General features: G+C 31.6%; 2 protein-coding genes across 2 annotated transcripts; both read left to right on the top strand.

The window, feature by feature from the left end:
• The first annotated feature begins 304 nt into the window (after positions 1–304).
• LOC145060206 (uncharacterized) lies at positions 305–4,574 on the top strand. Its single transcript, XM_079007912.1, has 8 exons — positions 305–461; positions 545–619; positions 731–784; positions 901–946; positions 1,067–1,582; positions 1,780–2,038; positions 3,677–3,868; positions 3,969–4,574. The coding sequence occupies exons 1-8, from the start codon at positions 305–307 to the stop codon at positions 4,572–4,574; spliced, it is 1,905 nt and encodes a 634-aa protein (XP_078864038.1).
• An 11,550-nt stretch (positions 4,575–16,124) lies between these two features.
• Positions 16,125–18,221, top strand: LOC145056948 (uncharacterized). The gene is made up of 2 exons (XM_079004689.1): positions 16,125–17,021; positions 17,144–18,221. Exons 1-2 carry the CDS (start codon positions 16,183–16,185, stop codon positions 18,171–18,173), a joined length of 1,869 nt encoding a protein of 622 aa, XP_078860815.1. The 5' UTR covers positions 16,125–16,182; the 3' UTR covers positions 18,174–18,221.
• The last annotated feature ends 9,724 nt before the right edge of the window (positions 18,222–27,945 follow it).

Raw genomic sequence — 27,945 nt, 5'->3', positions numbered from 1 at the left:
TATTCTACAACTTTTCTTTAAAAAAATACATAATTTTATTGTTAAGTAGTTAATATAATGTAATGTTGGAATTTTTTTATATTTGGAATGTGAATATAGTACCGTTTTCATGTTTTCCCTTTATCATGTTTTTTAAAAAAAAAATCAAATCAGAATCATTTATTTTTATCAATGATCCCTAATATCAAGGCTTTTAATATGCATAGAATCCGTTTTCATCCCTATCTAGTTTGTATGACATTTTTAAATATTTTGAATTTTCAACTAACAAAGCATAGACAAACACTCTCGGAATTTCTTAGCAATGGGCGATCAAGGAGCAGATGTCAATAATCATATGTATGAGGAACATTATTTGGCTAGTGATGATGGCAATGGAATCGAAGATTTCGATTTTCCTGATAATGATACACTATATAATGACGGATTTCAAACAAGAGAAAGCAGTAATCCTAATTTAGGTTAGTTTTTTGATTTTTTGTTTAATTTTTCATTCTGTTTTTCAGATTCTATATTGTTAATACTTTCATTGCTGAACATACAGAGGACGCAAATAATGATGAAGACGAAAATCACTTCGTTGATGAAGATATAGAGGTTAATATTGATTACAGTGAAGGTAATAAATTCAATTCATGATACTGAAGTTGCTACAGAAAAAAGTTAATGCTTTCAGAATAATATTTATATAATTCTTTCAGAATGATTATGTATTTTCTATTTTAAACAGGACAACCACATGTTACTCATGAAGATATAGAGTTTAATATTGATTTCATTGAAGGTACCATTTTCAATTCAGAATTTTTTTTTTATTTTTTACAGAAAAAATAAAATTGTGTCAGAATAAAAGTTATATAATTATTTCATAATAATTTTGTATTTGCTATGTTTAAGCAGGACAACCACATGTTACTCATGATTATGTTTCTCCTGGTGGCACCTTGTATTAGACTCCGATTGTTTTAGACGACATCAAACCAAAAGTTTCATCAAAATTTAATTCATATGGTGAAGCAGAAACAATGTATAGAAAATATGCATTAGAATCTGGTTTTGATGTCAGGCTTGGAAGAGTCCAAAAAATGAAAAATGAGATTATTACAAATAGACATCTTGTGTGCAATCGGGAAGGTAATCCGAATACTAGTAAACTAGATACTTTAGATATTCAGCATAAAAAGACTCAAAGAAGGAAAGATCTATTTAGGAGGAATTGTAAAGCGAAAGTTGTTTTAGAAATAATTCTCGGTACTCTTACATATGTCGTGAGTGATTTTGTAGAGCGACATAATCATGAGTTGTTTAGCAAAGGCAATATGCACTTATCTCGTTCAAAAAGAAAACTTGATTATTCTCAAGAAATTTTCATTCATAATTTGTCAAAACAGAACATTGGTCCTGTAAAAGCACATAGACTGTATAGTGCTCTTCAGGTTGGTCCTTCGGTTCGAGGTGGATTGGTTACTGATTTCAAGAATGCTAGGAGGAATCTTAATTATTACATAGGTGGGAGGGACGCGAAATTCCTTGTTGACAAGATGAATGATAGGAAGAAAAATGTCCCATCATTTACTTTTGAGTATAAAGTGTCGAACAAGAGATTGAATTCTTTATTCTAGGCTGACGAAACAACAAAGTATAATTACAATTCATTCGGAGACGTTATATCACTCGATGCCACATTCAGCATGAATAAGTATTTATAACCTTTAATACTTTTCAATAAGAATTTCATTATTTCCATTTATGTAAACTAATATTTTATTTTTTAAATAGGTATGATATGGTTTTTGTACCATTTACTGGCATTGACAATCACAAAAAATGTGTAACATTTGGTGCTGGTCTTTTAAGTAAAGAAGATGGAGTTTCTTATGAATGGTTGCTTAGAGCTTTTTTGAAAGCTTTTAGAAAACAACCTCAATTGGTTTTATCTGATCAAGATCCAACTTTGAAAAAAGCTATAGATAAGGTTTTCCCATTGGCACATCATAGGTTATGTATGTGGCATATAACGAAGAAGTTGCCAAATAAGGTATGCATAAAAAGAAGGGATATATACAGTAAAGTCTCAATATTTTCATCGATTTGACAAGAAAGTCCTAAACTTTATTTTGTTGACAGTAAAGTCCAAATTACCGGCAGTTTTTGACACTTTTACCCTTTTTCGCCAGTTAGCCGGTAATTAGGACTTTTTTGTCAACAAAATAAAGTTTAGGACTTTCTTGTCAAATCGTCAATTAGGATTTTACTGTCAAAAAAATAAACTTTAGGACTTTTTTTGTCAAATCGTTCAAAATATTGGGACTTTAGTGAATATATAATTTTTTTTGTTAGAAATTTAATGGTATGATACTTTTTAAGCATAAGAGTTATTGAAACCTTCTTTAATCAGCTAGATCTTATTGAAATCCTTTACGTTTGCTTCTTGTTAAATCGTTTTTTTAATCTCAACGAACCGACATTGAAAAAAATTGAGATAATCAAGAAAGAAAGAAAGAACCAGGGTTGTGTTGGCTTTTTGCAGTCTCAAAAATGGAGAAATTAGAAACCTAAAAAAACGAAATTGCCCTAGCTTTATACAAACACAAACAACACATGCCTAGTCAAAAGGGTGTGAATGTGGAGAAGGGAAAGAAGGGCAATTTCGTTTTTTTCGGTTTCTTATTTCTCTATTTTTGAGACTGCAAAAAGCCAACACAACCCTGGTTCTTTCTTTCTTTCTTGATTATCTCAATTTTTTTCAATGTCGGTTCGTTGAGATTAAAAAAACGATTTAACAAGAAGCAAACGTAAAGGATTTCAATAGGATCTAGCTGATTAGAGAAGGTTTCAATAACTCTTATGCTTAAAAAGTATCATACCATTAAATTTCTAACAAAAAAAATTATATATTCACTAAAGTCCCAATATTTTGAACGATTTGACAAAAAAGTCCTAAAGTTTATTTTTTTGACAGTAAAGTCTTAATTGACGATTTGACAAGAAAGTCCTAAACTTTATTTTGTTGACAAAAAAGTCCTAATTACCGGCTAACCGGGGAAAAAGGGTAAAAGTGTCAAAAACTGCCGGTAATTTGGACTTTACTGTCAAAAAAATAAAGTTTAGGACTTTCTTGTCAAATCGATGAAAATATTGGGACTTTACTGTATATATCCCTAAAAAGAATACTATTCTTAATTTTTTGGTATGATTATACAATTGTTTTCTCATATTCTGCCAGAATGTTTTGTTTTAAACAGAATCAATTGCATTAACTCTTAATTTTTCTTACCATTCTACAATTTCTTTTAAAATTCTGTATTCGTTATCTCATATTCTAACATAATCAATTCATGTTAACAAACCCATTGTCTTTAACTCTTACTTTTTGTTATGATTATACAATTATATCATATTCTGACAGAATCAATTGGTTTAATTGTTTCCAATGTCTGGTCTTATGCGGACTAGATCGCTATCTGAAAGTCAGAATTGGTCATTTCAAACCACGACACTAACCGGTTCTTATCTTGTTATGTTTATGATGACATTTGAATCAGTTATGGAATGACAATGACATGACCAAATTCTCAATGATTTTAATACTGCCACCACTTTTCCTAAATTCATTACCCGTACTCCGTATGAACCTCATGCTTCAAATGTATATACACGAAAGATTTTTTATCAGGTTCAGAAGGAGATATCAAGATCTGAAGATAATTGTTTCCAAAAGAATGTGATATCTTCCAACGGTGTTGACACGATTATTGTTATGGAGAAAAGAAAGAACATAACTATTAGGCAAACAAATGATGTCGATGTTGATGACAAAGATGAGGAATACAGTTACGAATGTCTTATAAGGGATATTGAATACACGGTATGTTTTTTTTTCACATTAATTGTCATTTTATTATTTACATTTAAACACTAAAAATTTACAACTTAATTATTTTCACTAATCATCTAATATTTTCCAGGTCACACACTCAACCAAAGATGGTTCGTTCAATTGTACTTGTATGCATTTTGAACATTTAGGTATCTTATGCAGACACATATTCTGTGTGTTTAAGTTTTATGGCATCAAAAAAATTCCTGAAAAGTACATTTTGAAACATTGGCGTAGGGATGTCATTCCAACAGAATTACTGAAAAGACGCTTCAATAATTCTTTCGACGATTCTACTTCCGACATGACTGCTATTGATATTTTTTCAACTGTTGACCGTTGTGTGTCTTTTTTGAGCAATGATGCAGCAAAGTTAAAGTTATACCTTGACGAACAGAATAACTTGAAAAAAAAATTCGTAGACGATTGTCCAAATCATGATCTACCGACCAGAGCAGATCATTTCAAGCAGTTTTTAGGTGTGGTTGTTCCTGATGTAGAATCTGATGTTAATGACATTCAGAATCCTACAAATATTCGTAACAAAGGTTGCGGTAGTCGTGGAAAAAGATTAAAATCTACAAAAGAGATGATTGAGAAGGAAATCTCGAAACCAAAGAGAAAATGTGCTACATGTGAACAGATGGTTCATCATGACAAAAGAAATTGTCCTCTAAAGAACACCAAGAAATAAGTTCCTTGTTTTTTTTTTTTTTGAGTTTATTAGAATGACATTTGATTTAATTCTGTCGATTCACACTTATTGTTATCTTTTATGTGGTTCAATAAAGTATTCACTTTTATTACTATTGACGATGACATTGTCAATCAACATAACAATATTTATATTATCTTCCGACTTAAAAATACTCATAAAACGTAATACAAAAATTCATTCCATCGACTGTATAAATTCATTATTTTCAAAAATTCTAATAAAAAATTTCCATCGATTGTATAATTTACAGCAACATATACAACTTCTTTCAATCATTTTAAGTTTGATTTTAATGTTAACAAAAATGTTTTATTATTTACTGTAATATACAAACGATAAATACAATTTGTAGACAAGAATTCATTATATTTATATTCTATTTCATAATATCTACATAACGTATTCTACCAGAATCATAACAAATACTACCTTGCATCATCATCATATAATTTGTAAAAAGAATATTCTATTCACAATAGTCACAAAACATTATTAACCACAACATTGAATTATATTAACAAGATTATTAGAAACAAAAAAACATCAACACATGCATTAGTAATATTAATTTGCATTATATGAAAACTACATTACTAACAAGAACCTTTAATTTTCACAATGCACAACATCATCATCCCAGAATTTAAACAACGCATCAAGACACCCATTATACGAAAATTAACATTCCATTATAACATATATCGAATACTATTGATAACATTACTTCATAACGTCTGATAGACAATCTACTTTTTCAAACATCTAACATAAGGCAGAGTCATGTTTCAACATTCAAAAAAACAAGTTCAGCTCATGACATATCAAAGTTTATCTGTCAACTTATTAAATACCACGCCAAATTCTTACCTACGACCCTTTGTTTTTCTTTTTTTCTTCCTGTTTTCAGCTGACTCTCTTAGAAGCATATCTTGTTCCAAAATATCAAGCTTATGAAACGCTTCAAAATCTTTAACTATCATACTCTTGAACTTATTGAAATCAGATGTCAACAATCTTGCCATGTATTTCGTCCTTAGCTTAATTGTAGCACTCACATCAGCAGGCATTTTACCTATAAGACCACACTCCCAACGCCCTTCATATTCCCCCATGTACGTTTCCATATGCCTCATGAGGTATATTCCACATTCTGTTCCAGTTTTTTCGACTAGCCAAGATATGTTCATCACACGTGCTGCTTTAAAAGTTAACGTTTTTGCCATTGGATGATGTTGTGATGTCAAGTAGTTGCAAAACAGTTTTTTCTGGCATTAATTACAACAGATACATAAAAAATAATCTTATAATATTCCTTAGAATGGAAAACTATTAATCAGAAATTTATTGATTATCTTACCACCAGGTTTGGTATCATGTCATACTTTCTTTCCAAAGTTCCTATTCTATTCACATGATCTACTATGTAGTACAAACTTGATCTCAGATCAAAGATGAGTAAGTAATACTTTCCATCATCAACTATTGGAAAGAAAACCTTGTACACATTAAAAGAAGAGGTTAAGTTAATATTAATTGATGCCACAAATATTATATTTATAAAATAATCTTACAAGTGCAACGTCTCTAAAACTTGGCTTCACATCAAATTTCTTAGTGTAGATTCGCAATAAAGTAGCAAAAAGCCTACATTTCATATCTTCCGCTTTAGCTCATTCAATATATCTTCTGTCTGAAAAACCCCAACTCAACATCAATATTAATTCTACATAAATAAATTTGAATTAAAATTTTTTTTACAAAATAAATTCATACCACAATAGTTGTATCGAAGAAAAATCTTGAAAGCGATGATTCATCCTTGTAGTTTTCCATTTTATTTAAAAACGCAGCCCAACAATCAATTATTTTAGAATGCAAAAACATTCCATGATTAAATTGATATGCAAAACCCTAGTGCAGCAAATGACCTGTTCCAATGTCCCAAATCTCATCCCTGTGAAAAAAAAAATGTATAACATCAATCTTAAAACATTCATTTTAAAATTATAGAAATATAATAGGTGACACATATATAAACATATATATAAATACATACCCATCATCTCTTGTAGATGCAAAAACTGAATTGCATATCCATGTTTCATCCTTAGACAGTTTTTCCCCAACCTTAACAATTCTTTCAATATAGGGCGAATGAAATACTTTTGCTTTTTTAGGAATACGTTTTTCCCTTTTGTCATTATCATCATATCCTCCAGCATTATCAACAGCTTCTCCTATATTTCTTCCTACCAGATTATCCCCACTGATTACTGACATTTGCTTTTTCTTTTTATACACTTGTAACTCAGTTTCCTCCAACAACTTGATCATTTCCTCATTCACCCCTGGAAGTCGATGAAACTGAGTCATTTTTAAAGAAGTCGTATCAACAGGTGTGGTATAATTGTCTTCCTTTTCAGTATTTACTTCAGTAAGTATCAATCCTCTAACAGGTGAACTATTTCCTTCACCTCCATCACCTACATCATTCATATTTACCTCATTAAAGCAGGCTGGCTCATGCACTTTTTTGTTACCTGCCCCTTCAAACTCTCCCTTAAAAAGATCATTCATTTTCTCCATCCACTCATTCAGCACCACACTATGAGGGAATTTTAACAACCCATCCTTCAACGCAACCTCCATAGTACTTTTCTCTGTTACAATAACCCCATAACTATGCTCTATAACAGTTGCGTACGCCTGAAACACATATAATTAATAAATGATAACATTACAAAAATGTGTACTATATATTCCATTAGAATATATCATTAACTATTACTTTCAGAATATTTACTTCATAATCTACCATAATATTACATCTTCATCTCCAAAATCCCACTTAAAGCTTAGCATTTGTTGTTCTTCAGCTCCTGTTTCATCGCCCATATCGACATCATCATGCTCATCCCGAAACTGCCTCCCGAACCCTCCCAAACTGATTTCTAATTTTTGAACCTCTAACAATTTAGCACCGTTTATATGCCCAATAAAAGGAAGCCTTTTGTCTATCTTGATAGAATACTTCATGTTATACACGTACACTAACTGAAAAAAAAAACATTAACTTAATCAATACATCGATAATAAATCGATACGAAATATATACATTCATATAAAAATATTTCAAACTTACAATCAGAAGCGTAAATAGGACCACTGTAGTAGCTTAATTTGTCATCCCTTTTCCATAGTTTTTTTCTAGATCCCAAACAATCAAGCATATATTTACACCAATTTAACTTTGAGAAGTCTTTTACCAACACCAACTTCCTTACCACTTTTATTTGATTTGTTCCCATCAACATTGACTCTATGAAGTTGTTAACAAATAGGGTCAAAAAATTCAGCCTAAACATCAAATTATCCTTCGTTGTAGCTTGAATCCTTCTTAAATACTCCTCACCATTGAACTTATCACCACTATATTGTCCCCTCCATTCTTCTAGAATTTGATTTCCCTTATCACACAATGGTAACTCATTGATGTCTTCTCCACCAAATGGCAACCCCATCATATCATGCACTTTTGTTCTCTTATCTCAATAACAGAGTTTTGTAGGACAAGTCTTTTACTATCTGCATCATAAACATCTAAAAGATAGTAGCTAAGTTGTCCCGGATAACTTGTAATATTCACTTGCAGAATTGATCCAAAACCCATTCTCAAGATTGCTTGTTTCTGTTCCGGCGACATTCCCATAACAGCTGTAGTGATGTTATCACATTTCATTCTGGTTGGAAGGTAACTTAAACCAGGTGGGTATTCCTTATTTGTTTTTCTAACATTATCTTCTTTTTCTTCTTTGACAGTTTCAACAATTCCCTTATTTCTTAAATGTTTTACAATTAGAACTCTATCAAATTGCCTCTTCGACCTTATCTCTCTTTCCAGAATTAGTGCATTTAAAGGTTTAGGAGTTGTCTTTTGTTCAACTGATTTATTAAGTTTTTTCTTTGACCTTCTTTCTTGGTTCAAATGTTCTTCTTCCTGAATTTGTTCTGCTACAACAAACAATAGATAGCATAAATTTTCATTACAGAGTTAACTAATAAAACAAGTAGGCTAACTCTACAAGAATCATATACATTTAATTTAGAATTCTATCAGATTCATACAATCAAATTTCACACTCATATATAATATCACATTCTATTTAGGAGTGTTTAATAGTCAAACAAGTCGACTTATGCTAGCAGAATATCAACCATTTTCAGTTTCATATACACAGAACATTCTTTTAGAATATGAAACATTTAAGCTTATTCCACATACAAAAACTATGAATTTTTCATTTTAAAATGCTAATTAACTACTTAAATATAGAAATTTAGATTACAATTCTACCAGAATATGAAACATGTAACCTTACACTGAACATTCTTTTAGAATATGAAACATTTAAGCTTATTCCACATACAAAAACTATGAATTTTTCATTTTAAAATGCTAATTAACTACTTAAATATAGAAATTTAGATTACAATTCTACCAGAATATGAAACATGTAACCTTATTCTACATACACTAACTATCAATTCTTCAATATCATTCATTAATCATCTACATACTGTGGTTCCATTAGAATTAAAATTATATATAAAATGCTACTTAACTGCTTCAGTATAGAAATTTATCTTACAATGCTAACTAGTAAAACAAATACACTTATGCTATCAGAATACAAAAACAAGTATACTTATTCTAGCTTATTCTACCAGATTATTAACAATATTCAGTTTCATATACACAGAACATTCTTTTAGAATATGAAACATTTAAGCTTATTCCACATACAAAAACTATGAATTTTTCATTTTAAAATGCTAATTAACTACTTAAATATAGAAATTTAGATTACAATTCTACCAGAATATGAAACATGTAACCTTATTCTACATACAGTAACTATCAATTCTTCAGTATCATTCATTAATCATCTACATACTGTGGTTCCATTAGAATTAAAATTATATATAAAATGCTACTTAACTGCTTCAGTATAGAAATTTATCTTACAATGCTAACTAGTAAAACAAATACACTTATGCTATCAGAATATCAACCATGTTCAAGTTCTTAGACACATTACATTCTAATAGAATGTGTTTTTTGCATACTTATTCCACATACAACAACTATGAATTTTTCACTTAAACATGCTAATTAACTATTTAAATATAAAAAATTAGATTACAATTCTACCAGATTATTAACAATATTTAGGTTGACATACACAAAACATTCTGTTAGAATATAAAAAATGAAACCTTATTCAACATACAATGACTACGATATAGCAACTTAAATATAGCAATTTACTTTACAATTTTAACCAGTAAAACAAGTATACTTATTCTAGCATAATAATAACCATGGTCACGATCATATAAACAGAACATTCTTGCAGAATACCATACACATTTATCTTTCTTTAAAGTTCAGAACATTTTTGATGAATTATATGGTATTATCAAGTTTCTTAATAAAATACGAAAACATGACACATTTTTCTTCCAAATATTACAAATCTACCAGAATATCAACATTATTCTGGTTCATGTACACAGAGCATTATATCAGAATATGAAACATGTAACATTATTCAACATACAATAACTACAATTTTTTCAGTTTTTAGGTACTAAATCATATACAAATTGTGATTCCATTAGAATTTAAAACCTGTAAAAAAAACTAATTAACAACTTAAATATAGCAATTTACTTTATAATTTTAACCAGTAAAACAAGCATACTTATTCTAGCAGAATAACAACCATGGCCACGATTATATAAATAGAACATTCTTGCAGAATACCATACACATTTATCTTTCTTTAAAGTTCAGAACATTTTTGATGAATTATATGGTATTATCAAGTTTCTTAATAAAATACGAAAACATGACACATTTTTCTTCCAAATATTACAAATCTACCAGAATATCAACATTATTCTGGTTCATGTACACAGAGCATTCTATCAGAATATGAAACATGTAACATTATTCAACATACAATAACTACGATTTTTTCAGTTTTAGGTACCAAATCATATACAAATTGTGATTCCATTATAATTTAAGACCTGTTTAAAAGCTAATTAACAACTTAAATATAGCAATTTACTTTACAATTTTAACCAGTAAAACAAGCATACTTATTCTAGCAGAATAACAACCATGGCCACGATCATATAAACCGAACATTCTTGCAGAATACCATACACAGTAACTATTCTTAATAAAATACGAAAAAATGACACATTTTTTCTTCCAGACCACAAATCATACATGCATATAAAAGATTTTCAAAAACACTTCCTAAATTCTAATACATTTTTCGAACTAAATAAACATTAAATAACACAAAAAAATTATTACCTTCAGTTTCAGCAACGTAATCATCATTGTCGTCTTCAAGATTCAACGCCATTTCTACTGTGTTCTTGAACTTTGACTTAAATGAACTGGATCGTGTACTCCTCATTGTTGCAGAATACCGTTAATATAACCCCCAAATGTCGATTTCGTTTTCTAGGGTTAAATGTCGATATTTATAGGGAAAACCTACAAACGATCTTCCGATTTTTGAAGACTGATTACAATAAATCGGAATGTTTTTCAACCTCCTAAGGATTTGGGTTCTTGATTATGAGAGTAAGCGAGATATTTGGATTATCGGTTGATCATTCCATATTATCCACCGTTTTTCTAATTAAATGACGCGGCAAAATACCATTCTACCCTTGTTTGACCGGTCAATTGATTAAACCTCATTTATTTGATTTTCTTATATTTAATTTAAAAAGAAAATCACTTTCTTAAATTACCACAAATGATTGGCCTACAATCATTTACATGGGCACACAATACTTATCAAAAACAAAATATATATATATATATATATATATATATATATATATATATATATATATATATATAGAGAGAGAGAGAGAGAGAGAGAGTTAAGTTCAAATGAGAACACAATTTAATGTGAGAACGTGAGAACATTACTTTGTGTTACTATTCTACTATAAATTTTGTATATACAACGATATGGCATTATTCATCAAAAATTATACGAACAATCACATATTAATAATCACATTAAAATTTTGTATGTACAACTTTATGACATTATTCATCACCGAATATATGAGCAATCATATATTTAACATTCACATTAGAATTTACTAAATTACTATATATATATATATATATATATATATATAAATTTTATAGTAGAATAGGAATATAAAATTGAATATATTCATATTATAATTATTACTACAATATTATACACATTAAATTCATAGTAGAATAGTAACATAAAGTAGTGTTTTCGCGTTCTCACATTAAATAGTGTTCTCATTTGAACTTAACCCAATATATATATATATATATATATATATATATATATATATATATATATATATGTTGGCTTTCTCTTCTTCTTGTTGTGTGTTCAAGCACTCATTGCTTATTATATCATATTTGTACATATTTTCAATGTGTATACCTTCTCTAAGTGTTGCTTAAAGAATCATTGCAAATCACATAACAATTTGCAATAGTACATTCGATCGGATTCACTATATATAACATGTTTTTTTAGTTAGATCCATTACATTCTTTTTTATTCTAATTAGAAACATGCAGTTGAGTGACTGAGGAAAAACAAAGAGAAATAAGCCACAAGAATTACATCGAGCACCTGGCAGGCAGAAGAGAACACAAAAGCACACATCACTTCTGTCTTTGTAAGCAACAAAAAATTAACAACCGTTGCTAAATTGCTTATATATAGAGAATAACCACACGTTAAATCCTCAATTGCATAAAAAGTTTAATTTGAGTTATTTGTTTGCTCAACAAACAAGTATCATCCGTCATTGAAAAACATAACAATTTACTCGAGCAGCTCCCCTAACACCTCGTTCCCGAGTTGTAGTAAAGACAAGAAAAGAAGAAAAACAGAAAATAATGAGAGAAAAGAAAGGGAACAAAATTTGTTTTTTGTGTTCCCGAGTTGGAGAGAAGTGGAAGGAAAATTAAACATTTTTTTCTTTCTCTCCAAATCCTTCCAAATAGGAAGGAAAGTTAGGAGGGAAAATGATCCTTCCATTTCCTTCCACTTCCTTCATTTAATGAAACTCGGGAACACGAATTTCTTTTACTTTCCTTTCACTTACACCCATTTCCCTTCTTTTCTCTCCTTAAAATGAACTCGGGAACAGGGTGTAACTTTGTGTTAGACCCCAACTTTATAATCGTATATCTGATGCCTACTAGCAAACAAACGGGTCAAGAAATCCATTTACAGATTCATGAACCCCAAAACCATATAATGAGAAGAAACACATAAGCTTCTTGTTATCAACTGTAAATATATCTGGAGTTGAAACCGATGATTTAACAAAATTCACTTAGGTTTGATAGTTTGAAACTACCACTCATTACTCTCATGGATCTCAACTAAATCATTCTCTGTATTCATTGTTTCTTCAATACTTTACTTTCTTTCATGTCATCGATCGATTACAAATCAGAGACAATCCCCTCCAATGTGCATACACTCTAGTGTGTGTGTATTCATCATATCGATACAGCCATGTAGAAATAAAGAAAATAACCTATCTATGAGGTTTAATTATTTCCCTTTCCCATTAAAAAAATTACAATTAAATTTTTGTACAACATTTTTTACATTAATCTATCTTTTAGGTGGGATGGGGATTGTAATTCTTTCTACCTCTCAGGGTGAGAGGCTCGACTAGAAAAAATAGGCGGAAAATTTTTGTGTTATATATGGTATTCCTTCTAATATCCGAACTCAATAGGAAACTTCTTATTTGTGAAAAAGAAAAAAAGAAAGGGTGGGTTGTTTAATAGGGTTCTTCCTCTATTAGTTGATACTTCAAGGGGGTTTTACCTTTAATGAAAGAACAAAAATGGATTCATGAATGTTTAATTATTGAATCGCTTCCCAACGGTATGTTCCAGGTTCGTTTAGATAATGAAGATATGATTCTAGGCTATTTTTTAAAGTTTTTCTCCAAAGAATAAACAAATAAAACTTACGACAAAGCCCATTATGAAATCCATATATATGTCTTTTGTTGAAATTCTTGGTGTTACATTTATCTTTATTCTTTTCTTTTTTCGAAAACAGCAAGCAATATGTTAGGAAAAAGAGGCCAGCGAGAGCAAAGAGAACATGGAACTGAATGCAATTATATATAAACCCTAAAATCTATAGCAGCATGCATGAGATATAGCAATATCTTATATAAAAGGCCACCAAAAAATTAAATAAATGGACCTTGAGAATGGCTTTGTAAAAGGTAAACAAATCAGGAGCACCATATAGAGCAACTGCCCGCTAACATCATCAAAGCAACTTCCTAAACTTTTGAGATCGCATAGAGATTCTTCAAAACAACCAAAAACCGATACAAATTCTACATTCGGTCAAGAAGCACCCGTATAACATGTTCGAAATAACTTCTACAAGAGCTCCTAAATAGCAACGAACTTCATGTTTGTGGAAATAATCCCCCTTAGGATTGCATTGTATTCTCATCCTTATATATACAAAGTACAATATATAAAAACACAAAGGACCCTATAGTATACATGTGTATGTAACCTACACTAGAATATACAAAAAAAATCGAAAAATAGTGGTGCAGGCGGTCGTTTGCTGACCATATCTGCAAACTGATGAGCCGATGGAACACGCAACATGCGAACCTGGCCAATGGCAACATGTTCCTTGAAAAAATTTAAGTCTATTTCTGCATGTTTGTTTATTTGGTGTTGAACTAGGTTAGAAGCTAAATACATGACACTCAAATTATCACAAAAACACAACCGTGGATTGAGTTTGAGGGCACGAAAGTTCAAGGAGAGATTTCGATGCTAGGCAGTGTCGGCAACTACACTAGCTACCCCTCAATACTTAGCTCATTAACGAAAAACAATGAATCTTTGAAATCCATGATTGAAGCTTTTTTTTCATAGATAAAACCACCATAAATGGATTAAACAAGCCGTATAAATTCACAAGCTCGTGTTCTGTTTTGATATGAACTTAACTAAAGAAAACCAAAGATCAATAAGCATTCGATCAAGCACTTGGTTGGCAAAAGGTGAAAGTACACATCCACTGATTGAAAACAAAAGCGAAAATCCATGACCACGTTCTCTTCTCTCCCTCTATCTTCAGACACTTCTCTCTTGGTGAATCGGAATCCATGACCAAGTTAAAAAATTCTTGAGTATCCCAACAACTTCTATTGTAGAAATATGCAAAACCAATGGAAAATTCAACAAAAATTCACTCGTAATTGCTGCTTAATGGTTTCATCAACGACCTAGAACGTGTATCCAAATTTGCTGCATCAGTTGACCGCAAACACCCACAAAAATACTGATTCTTCTATTCTACTATTAGACCAATGCGAAAATCCCTCCATGCTTTAAACCCTCTGATCAAAATTTAATCTAAGAGCTCAACTCATGAAAACTGCTTCGATTTCTATAAAAGAATCGTAACATCAAATCATAAACCTGATAATTACACATTTACGTTCTTGATCAAGTCTGCTGTGCAGTTATAGGATAAGGATTTGGGTTTGACTGTACCTGTGACTGAATTGAAATAGGTGTCGATGGAAACCCACATATTCAAAGAGAGTTAATTAATTTGTACGCTGAAATGGGTTTTCTTGGGGGGGTTAAAGACTTGTTTTTTGACATCCACGACCCAGAATTGGTAACTCGTACAACAATGGTGATTCCTTAAGATTATGAAATATAGAATTCGCACGCCATGTGTTTGATAAAATGTCCGACCGAGATGTCATTGCCTAGAACACGATGATAGCAGGGTATATGATTCGGGGAGCCTTAAAAATAGATAGAATTGTTCAATATGATGGGAATGAAATCAATTATATTTGTCTTGTCTTCGAGATTAAATTTGTCAAGATTAAATTTGGAGTTTTATCTAATAATGTATATATATTCTCTATTTGTTCAATATGAATAGTTTGGAAGTCATATTCACTTCAGGTAATAAATTGATGTGGCCTAGTAACTAAGTCGTTAGCTTATACAAAGGATTAATTTATCAATAATTAAAGCCAAAGTTATCAAATATAATTTATGATAAAAACCCAAAGGCCATATTTAAACATTTGCAAATAATAAACATTAGTAAGACGTTTTAAACGATTTCTTATATTTTACTATTCGATTAAACATAAGAATATTTCAGCATATTAAAATAGAAGAAAGATACTTAATTCTTTTCTTGTGATATAAAAAGTAAACTCCATTTGGAAAAGTAATGCATATATATATGATGCATCATGTTAACTTTGTATATGAGAAAAGAATGTTATAAAAAGCATTTTTTGAATCACTACTTGAATGCAAAGCAATCTAAACAAATATAAGTTGATGTCTTGAGATGTGCACATTTTAATGCCTCTCAAACCCATATTGTATATATTCTCTTTTAATGTTAAGGGTTACATGTCTGCCATTTTCCATTGAATTTAAACTTGTATGGATATCAAAAAAGAGAGAGAAGATATGGCAGAGATTAATCATTTTAGTCATAAAAGCCATCCATTAAAGTTGGTCAATGTAGAGACGATTCTAGGTGCTAGTATCCACAGCCATGGTGCGGATGAAAAACCAGGTGTAATTGGTTGCTATGCATGTCAAAACCCAATATTAAGTGGCTTTGTATATGGATGCATCCAATGTCATCATTTTATGCATAAAAAATGCTCACAAGTTGCGCCCATTCTTAATCTTCCTTCCATATATGAGCATCCTCTAACAGTATTCGATTTCGGATATGAAAAATCCAGTCATTGGTCGTGTTATGTTTGTCGTAATCAACATAAAATTAAGGGGTTTTGTTATTTCTATAGCAAACCTGAGTACAACATTTTTTTTAATGCTTGCATCAATTGTTGTCTTGCTGAGATTGCTCGCAAGGCAGAAGCTGATGCTATCAAGGAGGAGGGAAGGATCAAGATTGAACACAAAGGCCATCCACAACACACTTTAACCCTCCAATTAAGACCTGGTTCATTTCGGTGTGATGCTTGCAACACTAAGGATGAAGGCTTGTTCTATCTTTGTTATAGTTGTGACTTTTGGATCCACAAGACTTGTGCTTTCTTAGACACTTCCATTAATCTACCCCATCATCATAATCACCCACTCTTTCTCATATATTCGCTTCCAGAAAAGTTCTTTAAATTCGCGTATTATTGTGAAATATGCAGCATATACATCCGACGGAATGGCTGGTTGTACCATTGTGCAAACTGTAGATATTTTGCCCATATTAGGTGTGCCTTAAATGCAAAGTTCTCTTCTACCACTGCAAGGTAATATATATATATATATATATATATATATATATATATATATATATATATATATATTTTTACATTTTATTGTTTTTGTTTGTGAATGCTTATTGTTTCTAATCAAGAACATGTGGTTTCAGAGAGGGTTCGAGTACTTCTACAGTTGATGAGGATGAAAAGGGTTTGTTGCATTTTCCTATGTCAGACGAATTTATAGATCCATTGAAGCTACTACATATTGAAAATTTAACTCAAGAAAATGATGAAATAACTAATAGTGTCCATTGGAGTCATGAACATCCATTAATCCATCATGTTCAACCTCAACATCAAGCTAACAGCATGTCTGGTTGTAGTGATTCAATAGAGGTATGTTTCGGTTGTGTACAACCCCTATCCCTTCCATACTATACTTGTAAAGATGGATGTTCATTCGCTCTCCACAAATATTGCGCCAAGTTACCACTCAAATTACAACATCCACTTCACCCGGATCATTCGCTTGACTTGATAAACACATGGGTTCAAAAGATTTACCATAGATGTAATGGCTGTGGTAGTTTTGGCAACACGTTTTTATACAGATGCGAAACTTGCAAGTTCAACCTCGATGTCAATTGTGCATTTCTACCCAACACCATCAAACATAAATCCCACAAGCATCCACTTATGCAAGTTATAGATCCTGAACCTCTTTGTAACGCATGCAACATGTGGTCTGACAATATGAGTTATGCTTGTAAGGATTGCAACTTCATATTAGACATGTATTGTGCAGTGAGATCACCATATTCCCTTGGTCATAGGTATTGCAAAGGACATGAAATCCCATTGACATATCCCCCGGTCATGGATCATCCTGAAGATTTCTTTTGTGATATTTGTGAGAAGGAAATGCACCCCAAGTTCCCCCTCTATTATTGTGGCAATTGCAAAAATTCTTTTCACCGTTTCTGCATTAATCGATTTAAGCGTTTTGCAAACGTTTTCTATGAGGGCACCTTGAATGTTCCATTTCATAAACATCCATTAACATATGTCCGAAGAAAGAAAACGCCCAAGTATGTGTGTTCTAATTGTAATCAAGATATTAATGGTTGTTTGATCCTAGAATGTCGGAGTAGAGTCTGTAGTTTCAATATATGCTTTGAATGTGCTTATGATAAGTAAATGGGTCCTTAATCATGTCATATGATTAGGAACCAAGGAAGGGCCATATATGGGAATGTTTCAATAAATTATATATATATATATATATATATATATATATATATATATATATATATATTAGCTTTCTCTTCTTCTTGTCTTATATAACTTCTCCAAGTGTGTGTTAGTGTGTTAAAGAACCATTCCAAATCACATAACAATTTGCAATAGTACATCGGATCTGGATTCACTACATATAACATGTTTTCCGATTAGATCCATTACATTCTTCTATTAATTGAACCGGAAAAAAATCAAAGAAGAATAAGACATAGGCATTATATCTAGTAGGCAGCAAACGAAAGCACACCTCCACTCATGCAGAAGAAAGGCGCACATCCGTTCATGGAGAGAATAAAGCCACATCTGCCAATTGCACATTAATCTAAAGATCATCACTTTAATTTTATCTTATTTTTATTTTGTAATTTCTTCGTTTACTTTTTTACAACTATTTTATATTTTACTATTAAACTGGTTGTGAGACCCATGTATTACATGAGTTAATTTTAAAAAAAAAAAAGTTAAGTATAAAGGTCAAAATAGTTAAGAACTTTGAATTTATAAGAAAAAAATAATGAATTATTATAATGCAAATGTTTTTTATCTTTTAAATTTAAACAAATAATTTAAATAATAAAAAGAAACTAATTAGTTTTAATTTTAGGAATTTTGAAACTAAAAGGTACGTTTATTAATGAAATTGATATCCATTTATTGGTATATTTATTGCAATTATTACATTAAAATATTATATGTAATTTAATAAAATATAGAAACTAATAAATGACATGTGGAAAAAAAATTAATTTAAAATAGTCATAAAATGACATTTGGCAAATTAAATGAGAGTGTGACAAGTGGCAAAAAAAACATCCATTTATTAGAGAGGATTTGATCATTAGGTGTTATATAAACCAAAACCAAGCTCAAATTAAATGCTAAAAACAATTCTTTCTAGTTCACCTATGAATATAAAATGTGTGATTGTGTAAACCATGTATTTCTTGTGTTTTCTTAGTATTTATTTGTATCCTTTAATTGTGTGTTTGGCGGTCCATGCAAAATTAGAGGTCATTTTGCTCAAATAAAAAGATTAATAATGATTATTTTTTAAATTTTTTTCCACAAAAACAGTTATCTTTATGATTTCACTCCATTAGACCTCCCAATTATCAAAAAATTCATTTTCTAAAACACTAATATCTTACACATATTTCCTATTCTTTTGAACCCCTGAACCATGAAAGCCATCCACAACACACTTTAACCCTTAAATTAAGACCTAATTTGGTGTTGTCCGATACATGCAAAGCTAAGGATGAAGGCTTGTTATATGAGTGTAATGGTTGTGATTTTTGGATCCACATGACTTGTGCTTCCTTAGCCCCTACCATCCATCTACCCCATCACCCTAATCACGAGCTGGTTCTCGTCTATTCGTTTCTTGAAAATTTCTTTAAATTTGTATATTATTACGAATTTTCAGCATATACATCCGACGGAATGACTGGCTGTAGCATTGTCCAAACTATAGATCTTTTTTGCCCATATCAAGTGTGCCTTAAATGCAGAACAACCTTCTATTCCAAGGCAAAACTTCTTTTCTTTTTCTTTGTGTTTGTGAATTTTTCTTTTAAACAAGAATATGTCCTTTCAGACCAGTCTGAGTACTACTATGGTTGATGAGGATGAAAAAGGTTTGTTGCATTTTCCCATGTCAAGCGAATTTAAAGATCCATTGAAGCTACAACATATTGAAAAGTTAACTCAAGAAAATGATGAAACAACTAATATTGGCCATTAGAGTCATGAACATCCATTAATCCTTCATTTTCAACCTCAAGCTAATAGTATGTCAAGTTGTACTAATCCAATAAATGTATGTCACGGGTGTGTATGACCCCTCTCCCTTCGATACTATAGTTGGATGTTCATTCGATATCCACAAATATTGTGTCGAGTTACCACTCATATTACAACATCAACTCCACCCAAATCATTTGATTGTCTTGATGAACACAAGGCGACATATGAACAACCATAGATGCACCGATTATCTTATTATTATCAACACATTTTTATATAAATGTGAAACTTGCGAGTACTACCTCGATGTCAATTGTGCATTTCTACCCAACACCGTCAAACATAAATCCCACAAATATTCTTTTTTCAAAGTTATTGATCCTGAACCTCCTTGTAACGCATGCACCAAATATTATAAAGGTATAAGTTATGCCAAAAAGGCTTGCAACTTCATATTAGACATGTATTGTGCAATAAGATCGCCAGATTCCCTTGGTCATAGGTATTGCAAAGGACATAAAATTCCATCGACGTATCCCCCCAGTCATGGATCATCGTGAAGATTTCTATTGTGATATTTGTGAGGAAGAAATGCACCCCAAGTTCCCCCTCTATTATTGTAACAAATGAAAAAATTCTTTTCACCTTAATTGCATTAGTTGAGTTGATTATTATGCAAACATTTTCGAAGAGGGCACCTTGAATGTTTCATATCACAAACTTTCATTAACATTTGTTCGGAGAAAGAAAACGCCCAAGTATGTGTTTTCTAATTGTAATCAAGATGTTAATGGTTATTTGATCCTCGAATTTCGGGCAAGAGTCTGTAATTTCAATATTTGTTCTCAATGTCATAGTAGAAAGTAATGAATCCTCAATCATGTAATACGATTATGAACTAAGGAAGGGTCATGCCATTGTTTTTGTAAATTCTCTTTATATGTTAGTTTTCTTTTCTTCTGAGTCTTAAACTCAAGCGATCTCTGCTCATAGCAAGTATATTTTCAATTTGTATGCCTTCTTCAAGTGTGACTTAAATAATATTGGCTTGATTCTTATTTGAATGAAGAAACCAAATGTCCCATAAACAGATAAATTGTTATCTTGATGCTTAAGGTGCTCCAAAAATAATGAGTTTCTAATAGATATTAACCTTTAAGAACTTGATAAGCTATTCAAATTAATGAAGAATCTTATTTGAATTTTGTAAATAAACTTAACTCCTATTAATTCTTACAATATGTTGTTCATAAAAACAAATAAACCAAGTGTCTAAAGGGCATGATTTCTGCAATGCTTTCACATTGACCTGAAATCCTAAAGCCTTTCGGATACCAATGCTAAGTATCGACCATTGAAAACTTATAAAAGACCGTAGCCTTAACAGTGACGTAATTAAGGCATAGGAGTTTATATTATGGAAATTGAATACCATGACTGACTAGGTTTTAGTTACATAACATGAGAAATCACATTCAATCTCAAGTCAATGATATTTGAATTAGTTATATGCAAGGAGGTTAATAATACTACACAAGTTTGCTAGGTCTCTCAAATCTTTTTGAAGGTATGAGCATAAACTACTAACAAAAAGCGCTGAAAATCATTGTGGCAGAAAGTCATATGATTTTGTTGTATGTATATATGAACTTAACGAAATCGACCTCTATTTTGTACGCAAGAAAATACTTTAGCCAACACAAAAATTTACATAAAGAATTCGGATGTTGTAGAAAACCTTACCTTTATCTATTGGTAATAATATACATATGACCATATGTGGAGTTCTTTATTCTAGCTCAATTTCCACAAAATGATTAGCTATATACGAAAACATGCAATCTCGCTAGCCTTCATTTGTTCAAGGAACAAACTTATTTCTAAATAGATTTAAACCGTTTTAGTAACAATCAAACTCCAAAATATCATCTCTAAAACATCAAAACACCTATAGACTATTTGGGGCTGCTCCGATTTTTGATTTTTGTTGTCACTTGGGGTTGCTCTGTTTTTCGGTTTTGCTTAACATTTGCGGCTGCTCTGTTTTTCAGACAGAAAGATCTGAAGAAAATTGATGTATGATGTTTTCGAAATGTTTTATCAAAATGTATGATTATTAATCAGTCAAATTCTCAGAAAATTATTGCCCAGCCGTTGTTCATTTGATACTTCATTTTCCTTTGGATGTATGATGTTTTTGAAATAATTTTTCAGCCCATGTTCAACTTGTTTGATATCAGAACTTCAATAATCAACATTCATAATGCATTAGTTTGGAGAAAGCAAATGGCCAAGTACCTGTGTTCTAACTGTAATCAATATTCAATATATTAATGGTTGTTTGATCCTTGAATGTTATGGAAGAGTATGTAATTTCATTATTTGTTATGAGTACCATAGTGATAAGTAATGTATTGTTAATCATGTAATATGATTTGGAAGTAAGGAAAGGCTATATATGTCATTATTTCTGTATGTTGGCTTTCTCTTCTATGTGTCTTAAATTCAAATGTTCTTTATTAATAGAAATTATATTTTCAATTTGTATGCGTTCTTCAAGTGCTACTGAAATAATATTTGATCACTTCTTATTTGAATGACGAAACCACATGTCCCATAAACGGATAAATTGTTATCTTGATTCTCCAAAGACAATGTTAGAGCTTTAACAATTTGATAACCTATTCAAATTAATGAAGAATATTTTTTTTCTTGAATCCCAAAAATACACCTGATGCCTATTGATTCGTATAATATTTTGTTTATAAAAACTAATACACGGAGTGTCTACAGACCATGACCTTCTACATTGCATTCATGCGAACGCATCACGCCTAAGTATTGGGTTTGACGACTCTGTCGTTGATTAAATGGGTGCCAGAGAATTGTCCTCGCCATTTTTTGAGACCTCAGCGAAGCAGAATCGTGTGTGTATGTGTGTGTATACTAGGTGTGAGACCCATTTATTACATGAGTTTATTTAAACAAAAACTAAATACAATTTTCTAAATATTTAAAAAGTATGAATTTATAAGAAAAATAAGAAAATATTGAATTATAAAAATTAAAGTTTTTTTTCTTTTTTAAATTTAAACAAATAATATAGATAAATAAATAAAGAAAATTAATGAATCTTTAATTTGGTAATTTTGAAATTAAAAGGAAATTTCATTAATGAAATTGATATGTATTTATTATTGAATAAATACTATCTACAGTTTAATAAAATAAAAAATTCATAAAATGACATGTGGAATAAAATTTAATTTAAAATAACCAAAAAATTACATGTGGCAAAATAAATGAAAATGGGACATGTGGTAAAAAGATATTTATTTATTAGGGAGGATAGGGTTGAGTTAATGTGTGAACCAAAAAAATATGTGAACTTGCGAACTCATAATCAGCTCATCATTTTTCAACACCAAAAATACCAATCTTCTCCAAATGGTGCGTCTAAGTCATATCTAGGCTCAAAAAAAAAAAAGATTTAACAATTTTTTTATTTATTTTTGAAATTTGCATGTATGCACAATCAGCAATCATACGGAATGCTGATAAGCACCAATAGTCATATGGACTGCGGATATGCACAATCAGCAACCATATAGACTGCTGATGAGAAATCAGCAGTCCATATGACTGTTGATTGTGATCATCAGTAGGTCATACAACTGTTGATTATGCTTATCAACAGTCATACAAAAAAACCAGAAAAAAATCGTCAAATCTTTTTTTTTTTTAGCCTAGATAGGGCTTAGACGCACCATTTAGAGAAGATTTGTGTTTTTGTTGTTGAAAAATAATGAGTTGATTATGAGTTCACAAGTTCTTACAAATCTTTTCGTTCTTAAAAGAACTTAACTCTCTCTCTCTCTCTCTCTCTCTCTATATATATATATATATATATATATATATATATATATATATATATATATACTAGCAGTATACTCGTGCAATGCATTGGGATATAATTTTTTATAGTAATTAGATGGTTCCATTGATGTATTATGTAAGATTCATTAAATTCATGAAAATTTGAACTTTTAAATAAAGCCAAAAACCACAATTGTTTACGAATAGTTTTCAAAACAAGTTCATTATCAGAGTAATCCGGAAATCATGAAACAAAAACATGAGGAGGTGCACGATCATGCATTCGCCTTCCCGCTATCCTCTGAAGTACCTGAAACATAATCCAAAACTGTAAAGCCCAAAGCTTAGTTCCCCCTAAAATACAAATACATAGCAAACAACATAAATATAATACTACATACTATGGGACAATCAACCATCAGGTTGGAATACCCCAGGCCCCCAACCATCGGGTTGGAATGCCAACATACTATGGGTCTAATCATCCTCCGGATGGAATACCCTAGGCCCTCAACCATCAGGTTGGAATGTCTTGGCCTGTTGGTTTAAGCACAAAGCAGTGAAGCCTCAGCCACCAACCAATCATGTGCAAAAAATACAGATAAACATACTAGTAACTAGTCAATAAACAGACAGATAGATCTCACAGATCACTAAGCATAGCAACATCCTAATACCAGGATACTAATCTTAACAGATCACTACAACACTGTAGCATGCATAGCAGGATATCAAATCTAAAGGGCCGGCCTTGGTGCCTTTGACCTGCAAGTACAGTGAGGAAGACTCACCTCACAAGTAGTGCAGAACTAATAAGGTCTGACTCCAAATCTCAGCTCCCGACTCGATGTCTACAACCACCATGACCAATTCCATCAAAATCCTGAAATAACCAAAATGCCCTCAAAAGTCAAACTTGGTCAACCATGATCAAAGTCAAGGTCAATGGTCAAGATCAACAGTCAATGTCAACAGTCCATGCTACCCAACTCGTCGAGTGCACCAATAAACTCGTCAACTTCTTACAGAAATCAGAAAGTCGGGAAAATCCTAACCAACTCACCGAGTTGGCTTGCAAACTCATCGCGTTTACCCGAGCTTAACACATTCAATTGATTCTTCGATTCTAGGGTCTCTAAGGCTCAGATCTAAACTCAAATGTTGTCTAAAAGGATAAAGTTTCCAACTTTATCCTTTGGGGCTACTTCAAGTTCTCAAAATCCACTCCACAGGGCTTGAAAACTCAAGATCTTGACCAATAAGCATAAAACCCTTGAGATCTGGAATCCAACCTTTCCAAAATAGATCCAAACCTCAAAATAGACCCAAAGGTTGGTGCTTTATAGACATGCATGTCCAATGCATGTCTTTTGAAACCAAAATGGGTCAAAAAGAGGAAAATATGACCTAAAATCCATGCATGGCATCAAGACTTGGCTAAAGACCAGATCCAAACCACTATAAGGTCACTTTAACCTAGACATTCATAAAGTTGCAGCCTTTATGAGATTCATCCAATGCAACATCTAAGAATAAGGAGAAAAGGGACAAAACTCAAGATCTAGCTACATAAAGGAGTAAAAATCAGATCTTGGACACTTATAAAGGTCCAGAAGAGTGTCAAACTGAAGATGGCAGCTTTGCTTGCAAGATCCTTGCCTCCTTATTCTTACTTCTTCTCTTTTTGCTCCAAAAATACCACACTAGCTCACAAAATTATAGGGAAGGGTGATTGGGGTTCACAAGGGTTGATGTAGGGGTTTGGAGGCTGATAAAAGATCGGCCTTAAGGACATAAGTAGGTTATATAGGATGCAAAACCCTAAAATTTAGGGTTTCCCACCTATCCATCAACACGACGAGTTCCCTCACCAACTCCCCGAGTTGGTCCATAGAAATGCGCGACCCAAAAGTCCTTCAACACATCGATTTGAGGCTATCAACTCGTCGAGTTCCAAAGGAAAACTTGCTTTAAAGAATAAATCTCATACCTGGAAATCGGGAAGTTACATATTATTTCCTTCCGTAATTCAACCTTGAAAGGTATTAGCTATAGATTTTATGATTTTCTTGCATTATATGGTAAATCTTAGGATCGTTACAAGATATAATAAGTACTAAATAATGAAAAATAAATAGATTTTATGATTTCTTGCATTATTAGGAAAAACATTGGAATATTAATTTTCAAGTTTGTAAGTGGCCCATCATAATTGTTGGATCAGATGTCTAAGCCCATAACTATAATTGGTATGTACTTGAATTGATAGTAGCAATGTCCTTTTGGGTTGCCTTCAAACCAGTCAATTGAATAGGATAACTGTTAGAGAGAGAAGAATGATTTATTAATTATTACTTGGTTAATAAACTAATTTGAAATCAAGATAAATGATTTATTAATGTATTATGGATATGATATACTAATTATAAATCATATTGTTTAATTAATATTTAATCAGAAATTATTTGCAATTAATTTTGGGATTAAAGGAATTAATTGAAATTGTAGGGACTAAAGGTGACAATGTTCAATAGTTGAGCATTGAGCATTTTAGAACCTCCATAATGGGGGGGGGGGGGGACGAGTTCGAGGGTGTTTCTACGGTTTCCTTGGGCTCTAAGGGTGCCTTGGATGCCTTAGGGAGGAAGTTAATGGATTAGCGTTATCTTGGATACACTTGCCTAATTAAATACTTTCCTAGAACATATATAAACCTTCTTAGGGTTAAATTTCGGCCAATGCACACCAAAAAGAACCTAAGGGCTGAAATTCTACTATACTTCTCTCTCTCTCTAAAGTATTCCTTGGTTGATAGGTTTGTTTGTGAGCCATTAGAGGCGCGACACTTGTGGCGCTTGCTACCAAAGTTCAAGATCTTCAAGTATTTGATTGTTATTATAGTATGGCAATAAAGGTATGTATCCTAACTAATTATATGTTAATTTCAAAAAAATTACATGTGCCTCCTCGGGTTTCTAGTTTTTGTGTTCAATGCTTGTATGTATAATAGTGAAAATATAGATCCTAAAATTCGGGTTGCATGCACACATATGATTGTTTGCTATGTATAAAACCCATCAATAATTATGACAACTTATTATAACTTTTGGCACTGTAATATAGTTAACTTTTGAAAAATCAAAGGCAGTTGAGTGATTATAATTTTCTAAAAACTTGATTTTAACTTGTACAATGACTTTCAAATAGGAAAACCCATACTCTAACAATAGCAATCGTTTAAAGAGCCACGATCCCTAATCAAAAACTTTCAAATGGTCATTTTTCACAAATTAAAAATTTCGTGTTCAAATATATTTGGTAACTAATCGAGCGCATTATAAATGCAACCACTTCCATATATAATAACAAAACCTACACGATATAGCTAAATTTCATTCATAATCATTTCACGTCACAATATACTATAAACTTAATAGATGGGCAACAATAAGGCTGTGCATGGGTCGGTTTTGGACCCAAACCCAAACCAACCCAACCCATAAATGATCGGTTTCTGGTTTTCAGAACCCAATAGGATCGACTTCTGATTGGTTCGGTTTCTTGGGTTCTGAGGTCGGTTTGGGCGGTTTTGCGGTTTCTTAGGTTTTGAGGTCGGTTTGGGCGGTTTTTCGGTTTCTTGGGTTCAACCCATACACTCACGAGTTCTAGGTTTAAACCCATGGGTTTTGGGTTGAAACCCATTTTCCAGAAATGCAGCAAGATGTTAAATACTTCAAAAAACACCAAATTGAAGTAAAATACTTCAAAAAACATGAGTCTTACAACCAAATAGTCTATTACAATTTACACCCAAAGCCCGAAATAGTTTATTACAACCAAAACACAATCAAGTATGGGTCGGTTTCTTAGGGCGGTTTGTCGGTTTTAAGTATGGGTCTGTTTCTCGGGTTGGATGGGTCGGTTTTTGGGTAAAAACCCAAAGCTAACCCGATTTTTCGGCTTTTAAAAATTCAAACCCTAACCATCGATCTTGCTTCAATTTCAGTTTTTTTGTCGGTTTCTTGGTTTTGGTTTGCTCACCCAACCA

Source organism: Lactuca serriola, chromosome 6, assembly GCF_051521515.1.
Source record: "Lactuca serriola cultivar US96UC23 chromosome 6, Lser_US96UC23_V15, whole genome shotgun sequence".
NCBI lineage: Eukaryota > Viridiplantae > Streptophyta > Magnoliopsida > Asterales > Asteraceae > Lactuca > Lactuca serriola.
Note: the sequence above shows the minus strand (reverse complement) of the source record. Positions and strands in the feature narration are given on the sequence as shown.

Coding starts and splice junctions, on each gene's coding strand:
- LOC145060206 (XM_079007912.1), top strand. CDS start 305: ATGGGCGATCAAGGAGCAGATGTCAATAATCATATGTATGAGGAACAT. Junction 947..1,066: donor GTTTCTCCTGGTGGCACCTT/GTATTAGACTCC, acceptor TTTTGATGTCAG/GCTTGGAAGAGTCCAAAAAA. Junction 1,583..1,779: donor GTCCCATCATTTACTTTTGA/GTATAAAGTGTC, acceptor TTTTTTAAATAG/GTATGATATGGTTTTTGTAC.
- LOC145056948 (XM_079004689.1), top strand. CDS start 16,183: ATGGATATCAAAAAAGAGAGAGAAGATATGGCAGAGATTAATCATTTT. Junction 17,022..17,143: donor TTCTCTTCTACCACTGCAAG/GTAATATATATA, acceptor ATGTGGTTTCAG/AGAGGGTTCGAGTACTTCTA.